Source organism: Citrus sinensis, chromosome 6, assembly GCF_022201045.2.
Source record: "Citrus sinensis cultivar Valencia sweet orange chromosome 6, DVS_A1.0, whole genome shotgun sequence".
Taxonomy (NCBI): Eukaryota; Viridiplantae; Streptophyta; class Magnoliopsida; order Sapindales; family Rutaceae; genus Citrus; species Citrus sinensis.
The window spans coordinates 25,844,005-25,866,883 of record NC_068561.1 but is presented as its reverse complement, the minus strand read 5'-3'; the positions used below and the strand labels follow the sequence as shown (position 1 = coordinate 25,866,883).

The 22,879-nt window shown below is 38.1% G+C and overlaps 5 protein-coding genes across 9 annotated transcripts; 4 read left to right on the top strand and 1 right to left on the bottom strand.

Moving 5' to 3' along the window:
* The first annotated feature begins 2,000 nt into the window (after positions 1–2,000).
* Positions 2,001–4,281, top strand: LOC102623266 (pentatricopeptide repeat-containing protein At3g29230). The gene has a single exon (XM_006482654.4). It carries the CDS (start codon positions 2,128–2,130, stop codon positions 3,970–3,972), a length of 1,845 nt encoding a protein of 614 aa, XP_006482717.1. The 5' UTR covers positions 2,001–2,127; the 3' UTR covers positions 3,973–4,281.
* A 929-nt stretch (positions 4,282–5,210) lies between these two features.
* LOC102622977 (hypothetical protein) lies at positions 5,211–6,916 on the top strand. The gene is made up of 2 exons (XM_006482653.4): positions 5,211–5,779; positions 5,963–6,916. The coding sequence occupies exons 1-2, from the start codon at positions 5,629–5,631 to the stop codon at positions 6,715–6,717; spliced, it is 906 nt and encodes a 301-aa protein (XP_006482716.1). The 5' UTR covers positions 5,211–5,628; the 3' UTR covers positions 6,718–6,916.
* A 3,642-nt stretch (positions 6,917–10,558) lies between these two features.
* On the top strand, positions 10,559–16,514 carry LOC102622680 (uncharacterized). 5 transcript variants are annotated; one of them, XM_025099689.2, is made up of 5 exons: positions 10,559–10,736; positions 11,321–11,387; positions 12,120–12,355; positions 12,475–13,276; positions 13,575–16,514. In XM_025099689.2, the coding sequence occupies exons 3-5, from the start codon at positions 12,122–12,124 to the stop codon at positions 16,331–16,333; spliced, it is 3,795 nt and encodes a 1,264-aa protein (XP_024955457.2). In that variant the 5' UTR covers positions 10,559–10,736; positions 11,321–11,387; positions 12,120–12,121; the 3' UTR covers positions 16,334–16,514. The 5 variants fall into 5 exon arrangements, with proteins under 5 accessions (XP_024955457.2, XP_024955458.2, XP_006482715.2 ...); XM_025099690.2 differs by having other exon boundaries at positions 10,559–10,748; XM_006482652.4 differs by lacking the exon at positions 10,559–10,736 and adding an exon at positions 10,755–11,202.
* A 438-nt stretch (positions 16,515–16,952) lies between these two features.
* LOC102622381 (probable mitochondrial saccharopine dehydrogenase-like oxidoreductase At5g39410) lies at positions 16,953–19,488 on the top strand. Its single transcript, XM_006482651.4, has 3 exons — positions 16,953–17,434; positions 17,808–18,132; positions 18,674–19,488. The coding sequence occupies exons 1-3, from the start codon at positions 17,094–17,096 to the stop codon at positions 19,364–19,366; spliced, it is 1,359 nt and encodes a 452-aa protein (XP_006482714.1). The 5' UTR covers positions 16,953–17,093; the 3' UTR covers positions 19,367–19,488.
* Positions 19,489–20,205: 717 nt separating this feature from the next.
* LOC102616213 (zeatin O-xylosyltransferase-like) lies at positions 20,206–21,015 on the bottom strand. Its single transcript, XM_025100133.1, has 2 exons — positions 20,718–21,015; positions 20,206–20,504 (listed from the first exon to the last, which is right to left on the bottom strand). Exons 1-2 carry the CDS (start codon positions 21,013–21,015, stop codon positions 20,206–20,208), a joined length of 597 nt encoding a protein of 198 aa, XP_024955901.1.
* Between the last annotated feature and the right edge of the window lie 1,864 nt (positions 21,016–22,879).

Below are 22,879 nucleotides of genomic sequence, written 5' to 3'. Positions count from 1 at the left end.
AAGTCTTGTATGTTTTTCAGTAGCAATGTTCATGAAAACCAGTTTCAGCAATCAAAAGAATTTCAGCTTAACGTGGTATCTAAATACGAGAAATATTTGGGGCTGCCCTTGATGATTGGAAGAAACAAGGAGACTTTTTGCAAATGAGATCAAGTTAAAAGTCCAGAGTAAGATATCTAGTTAGCGTCAAGAACTGTTTTCAAGTGGAGGGAAAGAGGTCCTGATGAAAGTAGTGGCACAACCTGTTCTAACTTATGCCATAAGTGTCTTCAAAATACCTATTGGGCTTTGTAATGATATCCAACAATCTATAGCTGCATTTTGGTGGAGCAAAAAGAAAGAGAAGAGAGGCATTTTCTGGACAAAGTGAGAGATGATGAGCCAAGCTATGATTAAATGAGGAATGAGTTTTAGAGATATATCAAGCTTTAACAAGCTTTAGTGGCAAAGCAAAGCTAGAGATTGATTCAAAATCCAGAGTTTTTAGCAGCTAGAATTATAAAGGTGAAGTACTTTAAAGAATAGAATTTTCGGAATGCTTCAATAGGCTCAAATCTATCCTACATTTAGAGAAGCATCTTGTGGGGACGACATGTGATACTGAATGGCTATGGATGGAGAATTGGCAATAGAAGAAATATTTCAATATACAAAGATAATTGGATACTACAACTATCCACTTTCAAACATTTTTCTACTCTAAAAATGTCCTTTAATGGCATTGTATCAGCATTGATATACACTTAAAATAATTGGAAGACAAAGGTGATTCAACAACAGTTTCTAAAGGAAGATGCAGATGTAATTTTGAGCATTCCACTACCAAGGAGAAAAATAGAGGATCAAATGATCTTGCACTATAACAAACAAGGGAAATATTCAGTTAAGCTACCAAGTGGCTCTAAATATGAAATTCCCAGATCCTTCTAAATGTTCTGATAGCAAAACAATAATTGGAGCATTATATGGAAGCTCACTCTTCTAGAAAAGATCAAGATTATGTGGAGATAGAGTGGAAAACATTCTGCATGCTTTGATTTCTTGCAAACTAGCAAAGAAAGTATGGCAACTCTCATCTTTGGCAAGTGCTTTTCAGTAAATAAGAAGTACATACATATTGGGGGATTTGATGATGCTGCATAAGAGATTATGTAGAGCAGATCTAAAGTTATTGGTGAGTATTTTATGGGTGATCTGGCATGCTAGAAATAAGTTTGTGTTTGAAGGCTTGAAAATTGATCCAAATCATTTACTAGCCAAAGCTGAGGTAGCTAATGAGGCTTTTAGAAGAACCAAATTTCCAGATGTGTTGAATGGGGAAAACTTGCACAAGAAGAAGCCAAATGTATGGACTGCTCTACCTCAGGGCTAACTAACGATTAATGTTGATGCAGCCATTGACAAAGAAAGACAATGTTCTAGATTGTGTGCAGCAATAAGAGATAATACAGGAAAGTACATAGCTACAACTATCAAGAACTCCAAATTTAAGGGAGATGTATCTTTTGTGGAAGTAGAAGCTAAGTGGGGTTTACATATTGCAAAGGAAGCAGGTTTGCAATCAGTAATCCTGGAAACTAATTCTCAAAAGGTAGCAGACTTGATCAACAATAGGAAAGATAATAGTACATAGGTTTTGTGGATTGTTATGGAAATCAAAGCTCTAAAGTAGGATTTTGGATCTTTTGAAGCTAAACATGTGCCTCGATCGTGTAACACTTATGCTCATGCTATAGCTAAGCTAACCTTAGAAAGATCAATGAGTTGAATCAATGAAAGTTTTACTTTCCAAACAAAAAAAAAAACTAGCGAAGAGGAATTTATTTTATACAATTTAACACATGCTACTTCAGATTAAAAATAAAGCATGTAAATCCGAGGATCTAATTGTTAAAACGCCAATATTAAAATTAAAAAGGTAAAAATCAACGAGTTTCTTATATTGTTACATTATTATTACGTTTAAGTTCAAAACATTTGAAAAAGTATCATTCAGCACCCCATCAGACACCCAATCTTCCCGGCTTGACATACACCAGTGGTTTAAAACTCTGGAAATCCTGAACACAAAATTTTATCGAAACCCACTCCAAAAAATTCACAGCACTATGAAAAATCGCTGCTTCAATGCAAGTCCACAGCACTAAGCCACAAATGTCAGCTCCAATTCGAGCGCCAACGTGGTTCTCGAAACGAAGACTCTTAGAAGAAAAGCTGCAAAACCTTCACAAATGCAAAAACTTGAACCAGACGAAACAACTTTTTGCTCAAATAATCAAACTGGACCTTCAACGAGACCCTCACATTGCCCCGAAGCTCATTTCATCTCTCGCACTTTGTCGCCAAATGGGGTTAGCCATCAAAGTTTTCAATGATATTCAAGACCCTAATATTCATTTGTACAATTCTTTGATAAGGGCTTGTGTGCAAAACTCTTTAAACGCTCAAGCGTTTCGAGTTTTCCTTGATATGCAAGAAAAAGGTGTTTTTACTGATAATTTTACTTACCCTTTTCTTTTAAAGGCGTGTAATGGGAAGAACTGGTTTCATTTGGTGCAAATGATACATGCTCTGATATATAAATGTGGTTATTTTGGTGATATTTTTGTGCCCAATTCGCTTATCGATAGTTACTCCAAGTGTGGTGCTGTTGGTGTTAGTTTAGCTAAGAAGTTGTTTATGTCGATGGGCGAGAGAGATATTGTGAGCTGGAATTCAATGATAGCCGGGTTAGTGAAAGGGGAAGAGTTGAGTGAAGCTAGGAGGTTGTTCGATGAAATGCCTGAGAGAGATGCGGTTAGTTGGAATACGATATTGGATGGGTATGCAAAGGCTGGAGAAATGAATTTGGCGTTTGAATTGTTTGAGAAAATTCCCCACAGGAATATTGTTTCATGGTCTACGATGATTTGGGGGTATAGCAAAGATGCAGATATGGAAATGGCAAAATTGTTGTTTGATCGGATGCCTGCTAAGACCTTGGTTCCTTGGACTATAATAATATCCGGCTATGCCGAAAAGGGGATGGCGAAGGAGGCTGCAAGATTGTATGATCAAATGGAGGAGGCAGGCTTGAAGCCAGATGATGGGACCCTTATTAGTATACTTGCTGCTTGTGCAGAGTCTGGTTTGCTTGGATTGGGGATGAAAGTTCATGCCTCTATTAACAAGTATAGGTTTAAGTGTAATACAAATGTGTGCAATGCTTTGGTTGATATGTATGCAAAGTGTGGTAGTTTGGACAATGCAATGAGTGTCTTTAACGGGATGACAAAGAAAGATTTAGTGTCTTGGAATGCGATGCTTTATGGGCTGGCCATGCATGGTCAAGGTGAGAAAGCTCTGGGGCTTTTCTCAAGGATGAAAGACGAAGGATTTGGGCCTGATAAATATACTTTCGTCGGTGTCTTATGTGCTTGTACCCATGCGGGTTTTATTGACAAGGGTGTACAGTACTTCTACTCTATGGAGAGAGATTATGGGATTCTTCCCCAAGTTGAGCATTATGGTTGCATGATTGACCTTTTGGGCCGTAGTGGACGTCTCAAGGAAGCGCTTAGGCTTGTGCAAAGCATGCCAGTTGAACCAAATGCTATTATTTGGGGCACCCTATTGGGGGCATGCCGAAAGCATAATGCAGTGGAACTGGCTGAGGAGGTGCTTGATTGCCTTATTAGATTGAAAGGGTCAGATCCTGGGAATTATACTATGTTGTCAAACATTTTTGCTGCAACAGGAGACTGGAACAAGGTTGCTAATGTGAGGCTACAGATGAAAAAAACTAGAGCCCAAAAGCCATCAGGTGCTAGTTCTGTAGAGGTGGATAACGAGGTCCATGAATTTTCCGTATGTGATCAATTACACCCTAAATCAGAACAAATATATCAGATGATTAACACATTGGGTAAAGATCTTAAGCCAGTTGGGCATGCCGCAAAGCTTTCAGCAGAAATTGGTGAGGGAGTGATTTAGGTGGAGATACTGTTGAACAGATTCTTGTGTTGCTTGTATCTTTGTACTTGAAGCGATAGGGTTTGTTTCATAGGGAACACTTTTATATATACCGATGGCAAGGAATTTTCCAGAGAATAAGTTCCATATTACTGCTTTTTTGTGTTCTGTGTATAGTTATGAGCTGATTATACCATTGAAGGGGGAAGAAAGGTCTAAACGTGAATTTATATGTGTATATTTAAGCATCCAGTGGTTGTCAATGCCCGTCATATTTATCCAAGTGACAATGGAACTTGTTACTGTAATGCAAGATATTCTTCTTTATAATCTTTCTGCACCCTTGTATTCTCCTGTGCCGCTGAGGGAATTCATTTTCCTGTACCAATCATCTTAGCAGTTTATTGAACATGAAGGGTACTAATTTGGACCTGTATGATAATCTTCGATTTCTGTGCGTGCTTGATTCCCCAGCCGCCCCTCAATCAAATTAAGTGCTTGGACAAGAGCTGCTGTCAGATGTAGGAGCCTTTACCTGAATTCACCAGCTAAGAGAATGAAAAGTGCAGAGCTGGGCAGAAAAAAGGATGAGCTCAAACCCAAAAAATTTGAAAAATAATTCAGTCTTCTACCGGAGGAGAGCTGACTTATATGTCAAAGGTTTATCACTTATCACAATTCAACTTTGTTTTCCCACCAGTGGCCATTTCCTGCCTCCTGTAGAACATGTCATCAGGGTTACAACCACAAAGCTTCGAGGTGGGAATGGAAGTGATTATCACCATCTGTGTTTATAATGTGTAGACATCTTATTCATCTAAGTGTACAGATCAGTCTCCGGTTGCTCCACATATTACACTTGTGATTAATAGGCATGCTTTTGTTTCTCATCTGGGTTTTCTACTGCTTGCATTTTGAGTATCTGTGTCGCTTAATATATTGAGCATTAGAAATAGCTTTTCATTTTGTTGAGTTGTGCTTTGTTGATTAGTAAGAAGAAATATATGAAAATTATTAACAAATAGAATGAGTCGCTCCGTTTGAAAGAGAGACCAGTAGACCACTGCATGTTGCTTGTGCACTGGCGGTTGAGTAGAACTGCATAAATGTATTTTTAATTGTAAATACCTTTTAAGAATATTATTTGAAGATCAAATTGACATGTGCCATACTCTGTTTAACAAAAATATCTGAAAGCAAATCTAATTATCGCCAACATTGCCCTGCTTTGCTCACGTATCTTTATCACTGTTCACTTGAACCGAAGTCAAAACTGCAGAAGTGCTCTCATCTTCATGTGGAACTTCCAATCACAAAGTTAGTGGTTCACGTCCCAAACAGCAGCAGCCCAACAAATAACTGGTCTGGATTCTGCCAGCTCACACATTGAAGAGTTGAAAAAAGGTTCATTCAATCCAAATATCCACAAAAAGGGTAAGTCATAGGTTTATAGGTACACGTAGACTCCACTTTCGTGCCAAGTGTAAGTCATATCCATCGGCCCATGCCTGCAAAACGCTAAACAAAAATCCAACTTTGGATGATGATGCTGACGATGAGATAAGCTTGTGGTGCTCATTCATCCACACTTGTAATGCTTCTTTGCATTAATAATCAAATCATCCTACAGTTTCATTGACGCTACGCCAGAGAGAGTGAGAAAAGAGAAGAAGAAGCATGGAAGCTTGTTGCTTAACATCAAATTCCTTCAACAAAACCACCGAACTTGTCCCTGTATCTAAAGCAAGAGTTGTTTCTTACACCAAGAGAAATCATAATCTCATTCACTTTCATTGCAAAAGAGTTGGCTTTTCCTCTTCTATCACATGTAAGTAGTTTCATTCCTGATGATCTGGGGTTTGTGAAATTGTTTGTAAGCATGCATGGTGAGCAACTGCCTTCTAATAGAAATGCTTTCAGGAGAAGCATCTAATCTGAACTCTTCAAAGTGCTCTCTTTAGCTTATGCTATGCATGATAACTTGGGATTTCTAATTGACTGTAAATAACAGGCTGCCACTTGGAGTCGTCTCTGCCATCTGATGATCACCACAAACCGTTGATCGATGCTGATTGGAGATCATTCAGAGCAAGATTAGTAGCGGCAGAGCAAGTAATCCGGCCCCAGGTCCAAGAGCCTTCAGTTGATCCTGATGCCGCAGTGAATTATCCTCCACAAAACAGTTTGGGAGACAAATGGGCTCATACAATCCATGAGCCCGAAAAGGGCTGCTTGCTCATTGCAACCGAGAAGCTTGACGGGGTCCACATCTTCGAACGGACGGTGATCCTAATCTTATCAATGGAGCCCATGGGCCCATCAGGGATCATACTCAACCGGCCGTCCCTAATGTCCATCAAGGAGATGCGTTCGACGGTGCTAGACGCAGCGGGGACATTCTCCGACCGACCGTTGTTCTTCGGAGGACCTTTAGAAGAAGGGTTGTTTTTGGTGAGCCCAAAAGGGGGTGGTGATGAAGTGGGGAAGAGTGGGGTGTTTGAGCAAGTGATGGAAGGATTGTATTTTGGGACTAAAGAGACTGTTGGTTGCGCTGCTGAAATGGTGAAGAGAAATGCAGTTGGGCCTGAGGATTTTAGGTTCTTCGATGGGTGTTGTGGGTGGGAGAAAGAGCAATTGAATGAGGAAATTAGGGCTGGTTATTGGACGGTGGCTGCGTGTAGCCCAAGTGTAATTGGGCTAGAAAGCGGAACTCTTGGGCTCTGGGAAGAGCTTCTTTGGCTCATGGGCCGTAGAAAAGTTTGGTGAGCCCCGACTCTATTCCTTTGATAGTCGGGGGCAATTATATTTGTGCCAAGGTTTGTCCAAATGTGTGGTGGGTTTGTGTAAAATGCAACAAGACATCACCAATTTTGGGCTTGTAATGCATACGTAATGAACTTCAAAATCTTGTTATGCTTATCATCTCTTTATCCCAAAAAAAGTAATAATAATAACGTTTGGTATTTCCACGTAGCAAATAAGAATCTGAAATGATGCATTTGGGCTCCTCTTTATCCATACTTCTTTCAATCGCTGTCCTATAATCAATATGATAGTGGTGAGATGTTAAATGGGTCGCATCATACTAGAACAATCCATGTACTACTTGACTTAATAAATTAATGATTCATGTTAGATTATTATGATAAAACTAATTTACTTTGTGCCAATCAACGATACCTTAATCTTTGCATGGATTGTTTAATTTGGAGACGGTTTGATATTGGTGTGGACGTGAGTACTAATGTATTTGCTAAAAACATCTTAAAAATCTTTGGCTGTGTACAAATGGTCCTTTCATAATTAGGCTACTTCTTTAGAGTATCTCCAAAACACTCTTTAAATAAAATTATACTTCTTATTTGAAGAGTCATTACAATATTAAACACTTCAAAAGACATGTTAATTTAGATTCTTCAAATAAGATTTATTTCTCATTCTTTAATATTGCCGAGTGAGTTTCTCCTTAGAAATGGCAGAAAAGCTTGCCCGGACCGGACTCAGTGTATGCGATCTGGGTAAAATCCAGATCGAATGCATGGAAAAAGCGGATCCGGGCACGGGTCCAGTCACAACACTAAGAACTCAGAACCCGGACCCGAGCCTGTTTTTTTATTAAGTAAAAAAAAAAGAAAAAAAAGAGGAAAATATAAAAACGAAACTGCATTTTGTTTTGTCCAATTTCCCCCAAACCCAACCGGCCAACCCTAAATTGCGACAAGTCTCAGAATCGGCACCTCCCTCCGTCTCTCCACCAACAGCCACCACCCACCAGCACCGATGCAGTGTTGACCGTGCCTCTCCTTCCACGAACCTCTTACATTCCTCGGTTAACTCTTTTCATTTCTCGCAAAACACAGCCGTCAGTCCATCACAGAGCTCCTTACCGTTTGGTCATCTTCTCAGCGGCAGCCACCGCGTGACGGTGTCCGCCACCATAGCTGGTCTCACTCCATTGTTTTGTCACCATATCAGCTGCAACCCCGACATCACAGCCACGACCCACGAGGTTTTTTTTTTTTGCTGTTTTTTTAAAAAAATGATGAAATTCAGTATTTGGCATTATTATTGTTAGGTGTTATATATATATATATGCTTAATTTTAATAATTTTGTTAGATGTTTGCCTATAGTTAAGATGTTTTGGTTTTGGACTGTTACCGGTTTGTTAGAACTTAGAAGTAAATAATTATTTTGGCTGCATTTTTTTTCTAGAGCTTTCACCTTTGAAAATGCGGGTAGAGAAAACTCGGAAAAAAGCCCGTGCCCGGATAGTGCCCGGCATATGCTCGGCTCGCATAGAAAAATTATGGGCACGGTCTAGGTCTGGGTAGCTACGTGTGACATCTGGGTCGGTCCCGGGCAGCCCCAAACACAGACCCGACCCAGCCTTTGCCATTTCTATTTCTCCCTTTTTTATTAATATTTTATTATTATTTATTGAAAAGATAAGACTGTAACAATTATTATTTAAGTTTCCTTTCAAAGACATAACAACAATTTAATTTATATAGTAGAAAGATTTGATTAAAATAATATTAATTTATTCTTATTTGATGAGTCTTTTAAAGAAAATTGTATTTTTCCATCTACTTATTACCACATCAATAAATAAATTAATATTTAAAAAGTAAAATCTAAAAAGTGTTTTGGAGGTGATCTTATAAACCTCTATTTCGCAAATTGTAGTGGAAGTGAGCAACCTCAATTTGAAGTTGCTTATTCCAAAAAGAAAAAGGAAGTATAAAGTGAATAGTTGGAACCTTTGATCTTTCAATTTGAATTTTAAGAACCTGCACCTTTCACGCCTTTCAATTTTCCAATCTTGAAGCTGTTTGTAAAATTATAGTTTCACTCGATTCTTTTTAGGGGGGAAAAACAAAAAAAAAGTTGTAGTGATTTGATACGGTGATGTCATATTCTTGAGTAAAATTGATGAAAGTTATAGTTTCAATTTATTTGTCTCCAAAGATGACTCCAGTAAAGAGATTCCATCACTTTTAATAAGCAAATCTTTGGCAATAATTAATCCCATCCCATCTCGCTAAACTTTGATTGTTGAGTTGTCCAGAATTTCATCCATTAAGCAATTAAGGCTTCGCATATTTGGACTCGTTATTTCATGAATATAACACTCTATGCACACACACACACCTGTCAATCACATTCATGTCCCACGAGAAATTTACTGCAATCATAATTGCAACCCGTTTATTCTCCACTCTCCACCAAAACCCTACCTGATCCCAGGCTATTTCCATTTATATTTGCCAAGCAATTTTGATTTTAACAATATAAAGTTTGTTGAATTATTATTGCTACCCGTATTATTATTATTATCATCATCATCATCATCTAACCCAAACAAAAAAAGACACATGGTCCCGCACCAGGAAAACCTGAGCCCATAAGATTATATTGGAAAGTTTAGGGTTTTAATTTGAGGATGTCTAGTGTTATCATGTTTGGTAATCATGCATGGGACACTTTTTTAACGCTTTTCCTTTTCTGCTTCTGGCCATGAGGCAAGCTATCTTCGGATCACTCAGCTAGCTCCATTTGACAGTGCTTTTGGAAAAAGCAGCTTTCTCACATTAATTCAGGCTCTTTCTATTTTCTCCTGAAGTTAACCAAAAGCAGTTTCCTATGGCCATTGGCCAGCTTAGAATGCACCTATCTATGTTCTTGTTATGTTATGAACCCCAGAAAATGACCCTGATGAAGGAAATGAGATATTGCCACAAACAAAATGAAATTATTCCACGAATTTTCTTTTTCTGAATCTTTTCTTGCCTGCCGCTCTTCTTCTTTTCTTGCTCAGGAAACTCTCGTTGGATCCTCTGCCATGAAAAATATGAAATAGCTTTAGGGAAATTCATTTGTATGACTGTAGGGTACACCCACCCCCAATTCATATATCGAACATTTGTTAGCAGCGTGAAATAGCACCCAACTACAAACATAATGCCATGCACAAAATATTTGTACAATTAACAATATAAAATAATTAATCTATGTTTCTCTGTTTTTTTTTTCCTTCAACCATGTACTCTTAAATAGTTAAGAAAATACATATTTCTAGTCATCAAATGAAAATAAGTTTTTTATATTTTAAAACAATGGAGCCAATCCAATTAGGATCTCACCTCTATTTCGACTAGGGTATAATTCAAAATTCAACTTTTAAAGTTTAGAAGAATTTATTATAAATAAATTGTAATTTTTTTTTTTGTTATTGAGTAGATTATTTGGTTAATATTAAAAAGTTGCCTTCACTAAAAAAATTACAAAAACTACTTTTACAAATAGTGATTATTTGAGAGAGAATTATTAATAAGCAATGATTATGTCGAAGGTCCTCTTTTTTATAATCACACAATTAAATTAAAAAAAATATAATTTTAATCCGAATAAATATTGAGGGTGAGATGGGCTGAAAACATAGACAAGAAAATAAAGCGACAAGTGGGAAACGTTTAGCAAAGCTGCGAAACAGCAGTTTAGACTTTAGATTAGATAGAGGGAATCTTGATTGTCTACGTACGTTGTACTGTACTTTAGTCTTTAAAAATGAAATGTGAAGGTTCATGTTCATGTAATCATGTAAATTGTAAAGAGAAAACAAGCACTGTTGACGCGCGTGGTTGTAAATGTGAAGCAACATTCCTTAAAAGTCTTTAGAAAAATCGCCGTTCAATTCAATAACCCAAGATTCAAGAGTAATAAGGGAGTGGGGTCGGCTTACTTTTGGAAACTGTTGGGTTGTTGTCTCAGTTACTCTCCTACGTTACGTTTACAGTCTCTCTCTCTCTCACTCTATGCTCAATTCATTCACCATTTTCTTCTTCTTTTTTTTTTTTATAAATAATTTTGATTTTTTTATTTAAAATAATTATGTGTGCCCAAAAAAGCATGGGAGGTGGAGAGAATCTAGAATTTGTGGAAAAAAAAATTGCTCTTCCCCTCCTTCATACTCTATTATACTTATAACAAGTTAACAACAACAATAATAAAAATAAAAATAAATCATTAAAAAGCCAAAGCCAAAGCCAAAGCTGAAGCAAAGTATATAGACAGACAAGGAATTATGAGTTATGTGAGAGATTGAGAGAGACAGAGACACCACTAGTTGACAAAAAAAAAAAAAATCAAGTCTTTGAAGTCATTGTTGTGGTTGTAGGGAAACTACTTTTGTTTTTGAGAAGATCTACTATTTTCTGGGATGTGGGGGATCTCTTTATTCTCTTATCAGGTTCTGGCCCAGAACCAAATCTTAATTTTCCCTTTTTTTTCTTGCTTCTTTTATTAATTTTACCTGTTGGTCTGGTGATGATCTATTATTGATCTGACAAGCTAAACTTCTTCTTCAGCATGGAGCTAGTTCGGTGCGTTTATGAGGAAGCTTTGACAGGGGGTGGTGGATGATATAATTATGAGGTAAAATTCTTTTTCTTTGTTTTTTCTTTTGTGCTTTTAATTTATTTGCCTGGATAATTTTTTTCCCCCTCCTGGTTTCTCTTGTTTATTTTGGGTTTTTGTGCTTGATGATTGATTTGTGCCTTCTCTCACTTCAAATTCTTTTTTTTTTTCGTTCAATACTTCTGTTTTGATTTTTGCTACTTGGGGCTCTGCATTTTTTTTTCCTGGCCTTGTTATTGTTATTTTAGCACTGAATTCATGTTCATAGGAAAAATGATTGTCTATCTTCTTTTGCTTTGTTGAGGGCTTTATGTGGAGTACTTGATCTCTACCGCTGGATTCTCATTCCTTAATACGACCTCGTTGAATGTAGTTTGGGAATTGACTTCAATCTATGATTTGGAGCTAATGTTGTGTTATACTTTCTTGCGATCTTTTTTATTGCATTGCTTAAGGCCCCAGATCATTCAAGTTACTGGATATCAAGTCCGCACTGTTCAATAAGTCATATGTTTCGTTTTGCAATATCCTATATAAGATATTGGCATCAAGATTGGAAATTTACACTAGTTTAGTTTGTAACGTGTGCTTCTTCCATTGTCTGTTTTGAAATGGGAAACATTTTGTTAAGCTTTTTGTTATCGTCATCATCATTATTATTATTATTATTTTCAAAACGAGTAACCTCCCCCTCTCTCTTCCTCTTCCTCTCCCTCTCCCTCTCTCTTTTCCTTTCCATTAATTTTGCAGGAATGGGAACTGAAGTACAGTCTGAGATGTATATGCCTTGTTATTATTCCTTGAGAGATCTAAATGACAATACTGGCAATGGTAGCTGGTCACTACATCAGCAGAACAGTATGTTAGGAATTGGACAGTATCATGATTTTTGCTTGACAAGGCCAGCAATAGATGTCAATGATCATCCTGACAGAGAACAACTGAGACAAACTATATTGACGCACGAATCTGTGTTCAGGCATCAGGTATTCATTTCTCAAATTTTTCTGTTGTACGATAAAGTTAGATTTGTGGAATATTAAACAATAGAGGTTGAAATGTCTCTGCTTGTTGCAAAAGCTGAGTACATGGTTTTGTTTTCCAGCTCCATGAACTCCATCGGCTTTACAGAATACAAAGGGACATGATGAATGAAATGAGAAGCAAAGAATTGCACAGACATATGATGCAAAGAGGAACACCCCAATTTAGTTTCTATTCTTCTGGTATTCCAGCGGTAGACGACAATGGGAGGCAGCATACTTCCAACTTGTTTTTAAATCACGGTAGAGTGTCCTTGTCAGATACTGATAGCATCCAATGTGAGTTTAGATCCACGGAAGAGAATATCCTGCAATCCAGTTATGGTCCTACCCAAAATGAGTTAAGATTGAAGAACTGTGAGATGTCAGAATCTGAATGCAAGAAGTTACGAAGAAGGTTGTTCGATCTTGAACTTCCTGCTGATGCATACATGAATGATGAAGAGGAAGGTCCAGGACTTTCTGGAGTGTCTGCGGCTGAAAGTTATCTTCTTAGCAGGAGCCAGGCGATGACTCGTGATAGGGATGGAAATCTATCTATTCACACCGGTGTCAACTCTGGCTGTATTGGTGATGTGCCGAATATGAGGTATCCCCATGGGTGGTGGAGAAATTTTAATGAACCTATCAAGCTTAAGGAAGCATCTTCTTCAGCTTTGACTGATGTTTTGGGAAATAATATATGCTCCAAAGAGGAGATGGAAAGACAGGTCCTATCTTCAAATTCAAATACAAGCTTTCAGTGTTTGTCTAAATTTTCTCAAGACTCCCCAAAAGTTAGGGAGATAGGAGTTAGCCTCAACAGTCTGCTTTTAGAAACTCAAAGGCGACAAAAAGGGTCGTTGGCTAATAATACTGAAGCTGGTAAGTTCTTATTTAGCTATGTTGGTATAAATCTCTTAAGATGTTTTAAGTTTACATTTTGTGTGTGTCTCTTTTATCATGGTTTTAAGTTTACATTTTGGAAGTGCCTCTTTTGTTGTTTCAGTAATTTTGCATAAATTAGCAATGGCTAAAACTTTTTGCATTATAAATCTTTTTGGATATGAAACTTTTTGAATTATAACTTGGCCATAAAAATAAATTTTAGCAGTTTGGTCATCTCTTAGCATTTCAGAGCTGGTTAATGTAAGCTGACTGATCAATATGGCTTTCTATTTAGGCCAAATCGGAAGCAATGGGCGTTCCCTTTTTGAAAGTTTCCATTCTGGAGATCTTCCAACTTCTAAGTCACAGCAAACTGAACCAAGGAACTCAAATGAGCTTGTGAAGAAGAAACTTTTTGGTGTAGAAATATGTGATAGAAACCATGATGCATCTGTCGAGGACTCACGTATGCAAATTCGGCACTCATTTTTCCCTCAATCTAATGTGGAAAATTCTGAAACCTCCTTGTTTTCTTCTTGGAAAAAAATCCATTCTGAGGTTAGCCAGGATATGGCAATGGTTCAAGGGAACCCTTCTTTTAGCAGCTTTACTCCATCAAATAAGAGTTCAGTGGCAGAGATGGAGAGCACTGAAGGTATTCAGAACAAATTGCTTGTTTGCAGCAATTTGCAATCCATTCCTAGTATTAGTGCCGAAGCATCTTCACGAACTCACCTTTGCCATAGTTCTCAGCTGGAGTCCAAAGAATCATGTGTTTGCTACTCATTGAATGGCTTTAGTCACCTGAATCCGAATGGCAGCAGTAACGATAGTTCTGCTTCTGAAAAACTCACTCAAGATGGTCCTAATAATTCCAGTCGGCATTTAGGCTCCATGATGGATGCAAAGTTTTCAGATCAAAAGAAAGCAGATGCAGTAATTTCTTCAAACGGGTACCAAAATGAGGGAATTTCTCAATGTGCTGCAGTATCTGCTAATGAGTCAAGAAAGCAGAGCTCTCAGACGATATTGCCTTGGCTTAAAGCAGTGCCTTCATGCAATGGCTGCTCTTTTGAAGAAAGGCAAGGTTCTTCTCAGATGAATCTTGACTCCTTGCGTAGCAGTTTTCAGCATTTTGTTGACAAAACTGAAATGATGAGAAAGAGCTCCTTTCAAAGCTATGTTCAGGATTCTTCATCAGCGACGTGTGCTCTTGATGCTGAGCACCAGAGGACAGAAGTTGGTGAGTGTTCAAGCAGTAGGAAGATTCTCGGATGTTCCATTTTTGAGAAGGCTCCTATATCCATGGATCATCCTTCTCCTAGTAACCCCGCAAAGCCAAGTCCTGCTGCAGTAGTTGATGATACCAACCCTCTTAAAGATGGGCCACATAATACCAAGGCCCCTGGTGAATTATCACCTAAACTTGGAGAGCGGCGTGAGGCAGAGAGTTGGATAGAAAAGGGATTAATTAATCTTAGTTCTGATTCAATATGTCACATAGATTTGAACAAGAGTGTCATTGATGAAGGGTTTGGAGAAGAGACTGAACCGACAACATGCTCTTGCTCAAGAAACAATCTGAAGACTTCAGTAGAGATAGATTTGGAGGCACCAGTAGTTGATGAAACAGAACTTGATGTCGCTCCTGGTTTTGAATCTTTTCGAAGCAAACTCCCTCCTGGTTATGAATCTTCTCAAAGCAAACACGCTTCATCTCTCGAATCTGTTCAGAGGAAACTCCCTCCTGATTTTGAATCTTTTCAAAGCAAGCACCCTTCGCGTTCTGAATCTACTCAAAGCAAGCACCCTTCGCGTTCTGAATCTACTCAAAGCAAACTCCCTCCTGGTTTTGAATCTTTTCAAAGTAAACGCCTACCTGATTCCGAATCTGTTCAAAGCAATCGTCCTCATGGTTTTGAATCTTTTCCAAGCAAACACTGTCCTCGTTCCGAATCTGTTCAAAGCAAACTCCCTCCTGGTTTTGAATCTTTTGAAAGTAAACGCCCACTTGGTTCTGAATCTGTTCGAAGCAATCTCCCTCCTGGTTTCGAGTCTGTTCAAAGCAAACACCCTTCTGGTTCCAAGTCTGTTCAAAGCAATCTCCCTCCTGGTTTTGAGTCTTTTCAAGGAAAATGCTCTCCTGGTTCCAAATCTGTTCGAAGCAATCTCCCTCCTGGTTTTGAGTCTTTTCAAAGTAAACACCCTTCTGCTTCTGAATCTCTTGAAAGCGAACTACCTCGTGGTTTTGAACCTCTTCACAGTGAACTCCCTCCTGGTTTTGAATCTTTACAATGCAAGATCAAAGAACCTGGTGACAGGCTACAAGACCAATCTGGAGAACCACATGGACTGATCGCGGCTGCTGCTCAGGCTTTAGTTGCCATTTCTTCATCTCGCATTCCTCTTCAGGTTGATAACTTTTGTCACCAATCAGAAGCTTCCCCAGATGATCCCCTGCATTGGTTTGCGGAGGTGATTTCTTCTTACAAAGGTGATATTCAAAACGAGATAGAATCTGTTTCAATGGGTAAGAATAGTGTTCATGAAGATATTTTACCTGATGGGATGGATTACTTCGAGTATATGACGTTAAGTTTAACAGAAGCGAAGGTAGAAGAAATTGGTACTTATAGGCCACAGGTTTTTGAGAACTCCAAAAATGAAAACATTTTGCTAAAACGGCCTAGAAGAGGTCAGGCACGGAGAGGAAGGCAGCGAAAGGACTTTCAAAGAGATGTGCTTCCCACTCTTTCTTCATTACTAAAAAATGAGGTATCCGAGGATCTTCAAACAATCGAAGGGCTGATTCAAGCAACTGGTGGCACCTGGAGATCAAGTTTAGCGTTGAAAAACACAAGAAGTGGCGGGGGGAGGAGAAAGAGACGTGTGCCGGATTCTGACGGCCTGCCAAATGCAACTGAAACTCAGCTGTCTAACTGCAGAGAAGTGGCAATTGAGGATCATACAAACCTTTTCGGCTGGGGAAAGAGGACGAGACGTCCCCCGAGGCAGAGATACCCAATAACTAATCCTCTTCTCGCCATAAAATGATTCGAAACATGGAGGTCTGATCTGCGAGAATTACAGTTGTTGTCACTCTATTTTGGATTCTCCATGCCTGATTCATGACATTGTACATGCTTTCTTTGCTTAACCTGAATTTGGTTTCTCATAAGAAACTTGAGTGAGCTGTGTGATTAATCATGAATAAGTTTCATTGTTGATTCCTAAATCCTGAGGTTAAACCGAAACCTTTCGGCTTAGTGTAGTATGCATGAGTGCGGGTGTTTGTCTGAAAGTATCGCATATATGTATTACAGATTAAGAAATCCTTCATTGCAGAAGCATGATTGGCTTGAATGATTGAATTTGGATGTTAATGAAATCCATTTTTACGAAGAAATGTGGCCAATTAACCAACCAAATCAACAAAATTACTTGTTATATGTGACATGACATCTTCATCTTGCGGTTTCATTGGGACTAAAGTATTTGTGATTTTTGTGAGACGAAACGGCAGATCTAAACAATTGGTACATGATCTACTTGTTGGGGTTGACTATCACCCAAGTGATTGTGGCTGTGCTGTAGAATTAAAAAAAATAAAAATAAAATGGCTGGCCGCTGGCACTGATTATTATATGTATTAATAATTTTTTTTATTATTAGACTGATATTAGCAGCTGCCGATTAAAATTATTCTCCAAAAATGCGTCCTAGTCGATAAATAAAGAAGAAGTGAGCATAAGAGAACTCAAAGCAAGAGAGAACTGCCATCCAAGAAAAAAAAGAAGAATCAAGAAAGAACACAATGCAAGCGCAGAGCCAGATTCCGGAATTATTTGATGTAATAATATTGGGAGCTTCAGGCTTCACAGGCAAGTATGTGGTGAGAGAAGCCTTAAAGTTGTTCAATCTTCCTTCTTCTCCTATCAAAAACCTAGCTTTGGCAGGCCGCAACCCCACCAAGGTTAAGCAAGCCCTCCAATGGGCCTCCCCTTCCCATTCCCTTTCAATTCCGATCCTCACCGCTGACACCACCGACCCACCTTCCCTCCACCGCCTCTGCTCCCAAACCAAGCTGCTTCTCAACTGCGTTGGCCCCTATCGCCTCCATGGAGATCCCGTTGCCGCCGCCTGCGTGCACTCCGGGTCCGCCTTCTTTGTTTCCTTCTGTTTATTATTATTGTTACTATTATTTTTGCAATTCATTTACTTTGTTCGATCAGATTAAGGGTCTGTTTCTGTTTGAGGTGTTGTGCCTATACCTGCCGTGGAATTGTGGAATTGGAATCACTAGTACAGTTGTACTACTTTCAAAATTAAGCAGTCGCATAACTCTGAGAACAACATACCCAAGATATATATTTATTTTTTTTTTCAATTGAGTTTGCTTGTCGATTAACAAATTGGAGTTCCATTGGAACGAAGAGAGAGAGAGAGAGAGAGAGAGAGAGAGGAATCTGTTACTTTTGTATGTTTAGTCAGTGTTGTGATTTCTCTTTATGTTGATTTTATCTAATAGGTGTGACTACTTGGATATAAGTGGGGAGCCAGAGTTCATGGAGAGAATGGAGGCCAGGTACCACGAGAAGGCTGTGGAAACAGGTTCTTTGCTGGTTTCTGCATGTGGATTTGATTCCATTCCTGCTGAATTGGGGGTAATGTTCAATTCCAGGCAGTGGATACCCCCGGCGGTGCCAAACCAAATTGAGGCTTACGTTAGCCTAGAGTCTGATAAAAGAATTGTGGGAAATTTTGGTACATATGAGTCTGCTGTTTTGGGTGTGGCCAATGCTCAAGAGTTGCAAAAGCTGAGGCAATCAAGACCCAGGAGAGCAAGGCCAGTGGTGAGGACTTATTCTGGTTTACTTGTTTGTATGTTTACTATAAATTGTTGTTAGCAGTTGTTGTGCTCTGCATGGTTTGGAAAATGTGCTTGGTTTATGAATCTAAAATTCATTTTCTGGTGAACAATGTATAATGCTGCTGGAATTTGTGCTAGTGGCGGTAAGTTGTCGCTTGTGATGATAAAGGGAATGACCTTGATGATGTTCTTGGCCTTTGTAATTTTCTATCAAGTGTTTAACTTTATGGCTGTGTTTCAAAGTTCTCTTCTTTGTTCATTATGTTGTTGCTACATAACCATGGTCTGAAGTACCATGAACCTGATTTTGGCTCTGAGATATGCCTAAATCCGTGGTAGACATCTTGTTATCCTTCAATACATTGAGATGGTTTGTTCTATAAAGTCAAGATCAAAAGTCTCATGAAACCACCTAAAATTGTTTAACAAAAATGAAGTCAATTGTACTTTGAAATCATTTTTCTATTTCAAATTCTCTTTTTGACTATAAGGTGTACATTGATGTTAATTAATTATGGTTGCAGATTCCTGGTCCAGCTCCTCTAAGAGGGCCATTGGTAGAAAGCCAGAAGAGGATTGGCCTTTGGGCTATAAAGTTACCTTCGGCAGATGCTACTGTTGTCCGAAGAACTCTTTCAATTTTAACAGAAAACCCTCATGGTCTTCCTGGGGCCAACGAGAGTCCTGAACAGAGAGAAAAACGAGAGGCTTTTTGGTCAACTGTGAAGCCAGCTCATTTTGGGGTAAAATTAGGATCTAAATCTTTGTTAGACATCTTTAGATTCATCATACTTGGGATATCCATTGGGCTCTTAAGTGGACTTTCCTTTGGGAGGTGGCTTCTCTTAAAATTTCCTTCAATTTTCAGCCTTGGATGGTTCAGGAAGAGGGGCCCCTCTGAAGATGAGGTTGAAAGTGCTTCATTTAAAATGTGGTTTATCGGACATGGCTTTAGTGACAGCAGTCTTGTTTCACAAGGGAATGCCAAACCTGACATGGAAATAATAACACGAGTTACGGGACCTGAGATTGGTTATATAGCCACTCCAATAATACTTATGCAGTGTGCTCTTATTGTCTTGAGCCAACGTGAAATTCTACCCAAGGGAGGAGTTTTTCCACCAGGAATTGTCTTTGGTGCAACAGAGCTTCAACAAAGACTACAAGAGAATGGAATATCTTTTGATGTTATTTCAAAGAGTTCACTTCCTGCCTAACGGGTGTAGCTTTCATTTCCAGGAAACAGAGAACTTTGAACTTTTATCATACAACTCCAATAAATAATAAATGAGAAGTTCTGTCGAAATCTTGTCATAGCTTTGATGAGATCATTTGTTGATTTGCTTCTGCCTGTGTCCAGTAATTGCATTTTTGCATCCTTAAACCCATCAGTTTCTGTTGGATAAGTTAATGCTGGTTGGGGTCATTAATATCCTCACCAATTCTTTTATTTATTTAATTTTTCAAATGGAGTGTGGTTCTGTCTCTGACCGCGCTTGCTAAGTTTTGAGCTCATCTATTTCCATTATTTATATGTCCAAGATTATTTGTGTCATCCACACAAAGTCATGCAAATTTATAAAATACCAACCTGTGATTCGAAGAAATTTTTTTATGCACATATTTCCCATGTTCTTAAAGGGGAAAAAAAATTGTATGTCGTAGTTTACAAAACCCATAACTAAATTTGAGATGCAAATTTTTTTGGGAAATAGATTTGCTTATATGTTTTGCAGACTTGTCTAGCTCCACCAACATGTCCACTGCTAGAATTTTTGTAAGAACATCAGCCTCTGGTCTCTGAAGTCTGAATCTACCAATGGCAGATTCTATGCTTGTTCAAAGAATATCATAATATGAAGTTCAGCTTTGAATGCAGAAAGTAGAGTTCTTGTTAAGAGTTTACACTGCTTACACCACACTATTAATTGAGAGCTGCTGAGTCTATTCTCATTATTATTCTGATTCTTTTAAGTTTCTGCATCGTCATATTGGTAATACAAAGACATTGCCAGGAAAACAGAAGAGTTATTTTGAACATTAAAGACTTTGCTCTTTAATTCTTCCACATCTCAACGAGCTCAGTCAATCTCTTCTTCAAACTCCCACCTTGTTCTATTGCTGTCCTAGCCTCTTCTCTAATTCGCATTTCTTGGATTCTAAGTAACTCATTCCCCATCATCTCACTGATGTTTTCGGCAATCTGCTCCCCCTTCATTATTGCTTCTCCTCCCCAGCCCCAACTCTGCACCCATATTCCCATTCCAGTCCTCTCCACCACATCTGCATTAATCTTTTGGTCTCCATGCTGTGGCCAAGCCAAAACTTGCACGCCATTCCACATAGCCTTAGTCACTGAATTCCACCCACAGTAAGTCAAAAATCCGCCTATTGCTGGATTGCCTTAGAATGCTTTCTTGATCCAACCAATGCTTCACCACCAATCCCTTTCCCTTCACACTCTCCATTAGTTCATGTCCAATTACATCTGACAACTCCACATCATCTTCTCGATCAACTTTCTTATCTTTCACAACCCACAAAAAACGACGAACACTCCTCACTAACCATCACCCAACTCTCTGAGTTGCTCCCTCGACATAGCAGTCCTACTGCCAAAGCTAACATCCACCACAGACCCAGTTGCTTGATCATCAAGCCAAGCTAAAGGTTGACTCTTCTCGAAACCATATAGAGGAAGCAACCCAATGGGAATAACCAAGGGTAGCCCCTCGATGACTTTACCACCATTCAGTTCTGCTAACGTTTTTCCTTCAATAGTTTTGGATATGTTGACAAGAATTCTATCTGATTCTGTCATCTTCTTAGCATTCTCTATGAAAGAAGTCTTCAGGAGGTTGTTCATATCTTGGAAAAGCGGTGGGAGGATCCATGGTTTGGGAATCGGTTCGAGTGTTGGCATTTCAATAGCATCTTTGGAGCCAACAAGTGTGTGTGTGTGTGGAAGGATACAAATAGTGTTAACATTTTAGCAGATGATGTGAAGAAGATGTAATTAGGAACGTTAATAGCTCTAGAGATTGGAAGAACAGAGGCAGTTAAGGTCATGTCAGTAACAGGAGCCGAGAGAGGCGGCGAAGAGAGTGAAGGAAGAAGAGAAAGAGAGGAGGTGACATGATTCTCTGGTGACTTTAATGTTGTGGTAAAAAGGGTCATCTTCTGAATTGGCATAAAGATTCTCAAATGGAACAAGATGAAGCTTTGCTTGACTAATTTGTGGGAAAGTAGAGAAAAATTGAGACAAAGGCCGTGACTCGGCAAGTGACCTTGACATGGTGTGCTGTCAGCAAAGCGGCTAGCCGGAGAAATGGCGTCAGATGCCCCATGCCTGAACTGGAAAGGAGAGCGAAAAGTCGAGAAGATTTAAGTTCGCTGGAATCTGCCATTTTAGTGCAAAATTTGGCTTGGCTTGGGAAGCTGCTATGGATAATATGTGGTATCTTTTTGATAATTTTAAGTGTGAGCGCGCGCTAGTGCGTAGCGGTAGCGAATCAATTCTGGAAACGTCAATTCAATATTCCCCCCCCCCTCATTTTTCCCTTTTTCTCTATGAAAGGTGCCTTCATGACCAGCTTCATAGAGTTTGCAAGCCTGTGAAAAAAGGAAAATTAACTAAAGCAGAATCAACAGTCAGCAGGTTTTACTTGAAGGCCAAGAAAGTTTGGACTAACAAAGTAGTTCGGGATTGAAATTGAATGTTGATTTTTTGTGGACTTCTCCATCCATGCGGGTGAAATTACTTAATAGTTACAGCTATTATAAGATCATGCCTTGATTTCCATCTCAATTCAATTTTGTGTTACAATTTCATAATTTGGAGTTTAATTTTTAATCCTATTCCAACTTGAATTATACTTCATTTATAAGTCAACAAATCACTTGCAAGCCACTTAATTAGTTAATGGTGTGTTTTATCAATGGGTAATAAGAATGGGTTGAAATTGAAATAAGTTGTCATAATAGAGAATGGACGTCATAATAAATTATTTACTTTAAGTGTATGAATGAAAATCGAAATCGAAACTGGAATAAATATTGTCATTAATATATTTTCTTTATCTTGAAATTGAAATGCATTGTTGTAAGTTATTAAAATAACTTTAGTTGATTATATTCATTATATATTATAAAAATTATGATTATTATTATTATTCAAAATAATTATTGTTAATAATAATAATAATTATTATTATTATTATTTAATTATTTAATTATTATGACTACTATTATTATAATAATCATAACATAATAATAATTATTTTGATGATGATGATGATGATTATTATTATTATTATTATTAATGGGGTAAAAAGGGATTTTGAATTTTTACTAAAGGTACAAATATCAATTCACTTGTCATTCTTGCCATTCCTTGAGAATGAGATTCTCATTCCATAAATTTATAGGGTCCATTCACATTTCATTCTCATTCTCCATTCTTATAAGAAATTTTCAAATGTATCAAATGTAATACAATCAACTAATACATGTATAATATGTATATTTAGACTTAATATGATCACTACTTACATGATGATTTTTCACAGTAAATACTTATATGTCATAACATAATTTATTTGTTATATGGCTGACCTCTGATGTGTTATATAATTTCTTTTATTTTAGATGTAAACAGGTAAACAAATCTCATTCCCATTTCCATTCTCAATTAGTAAATACATCATAAATGTTGTAAATAACTAATTTTA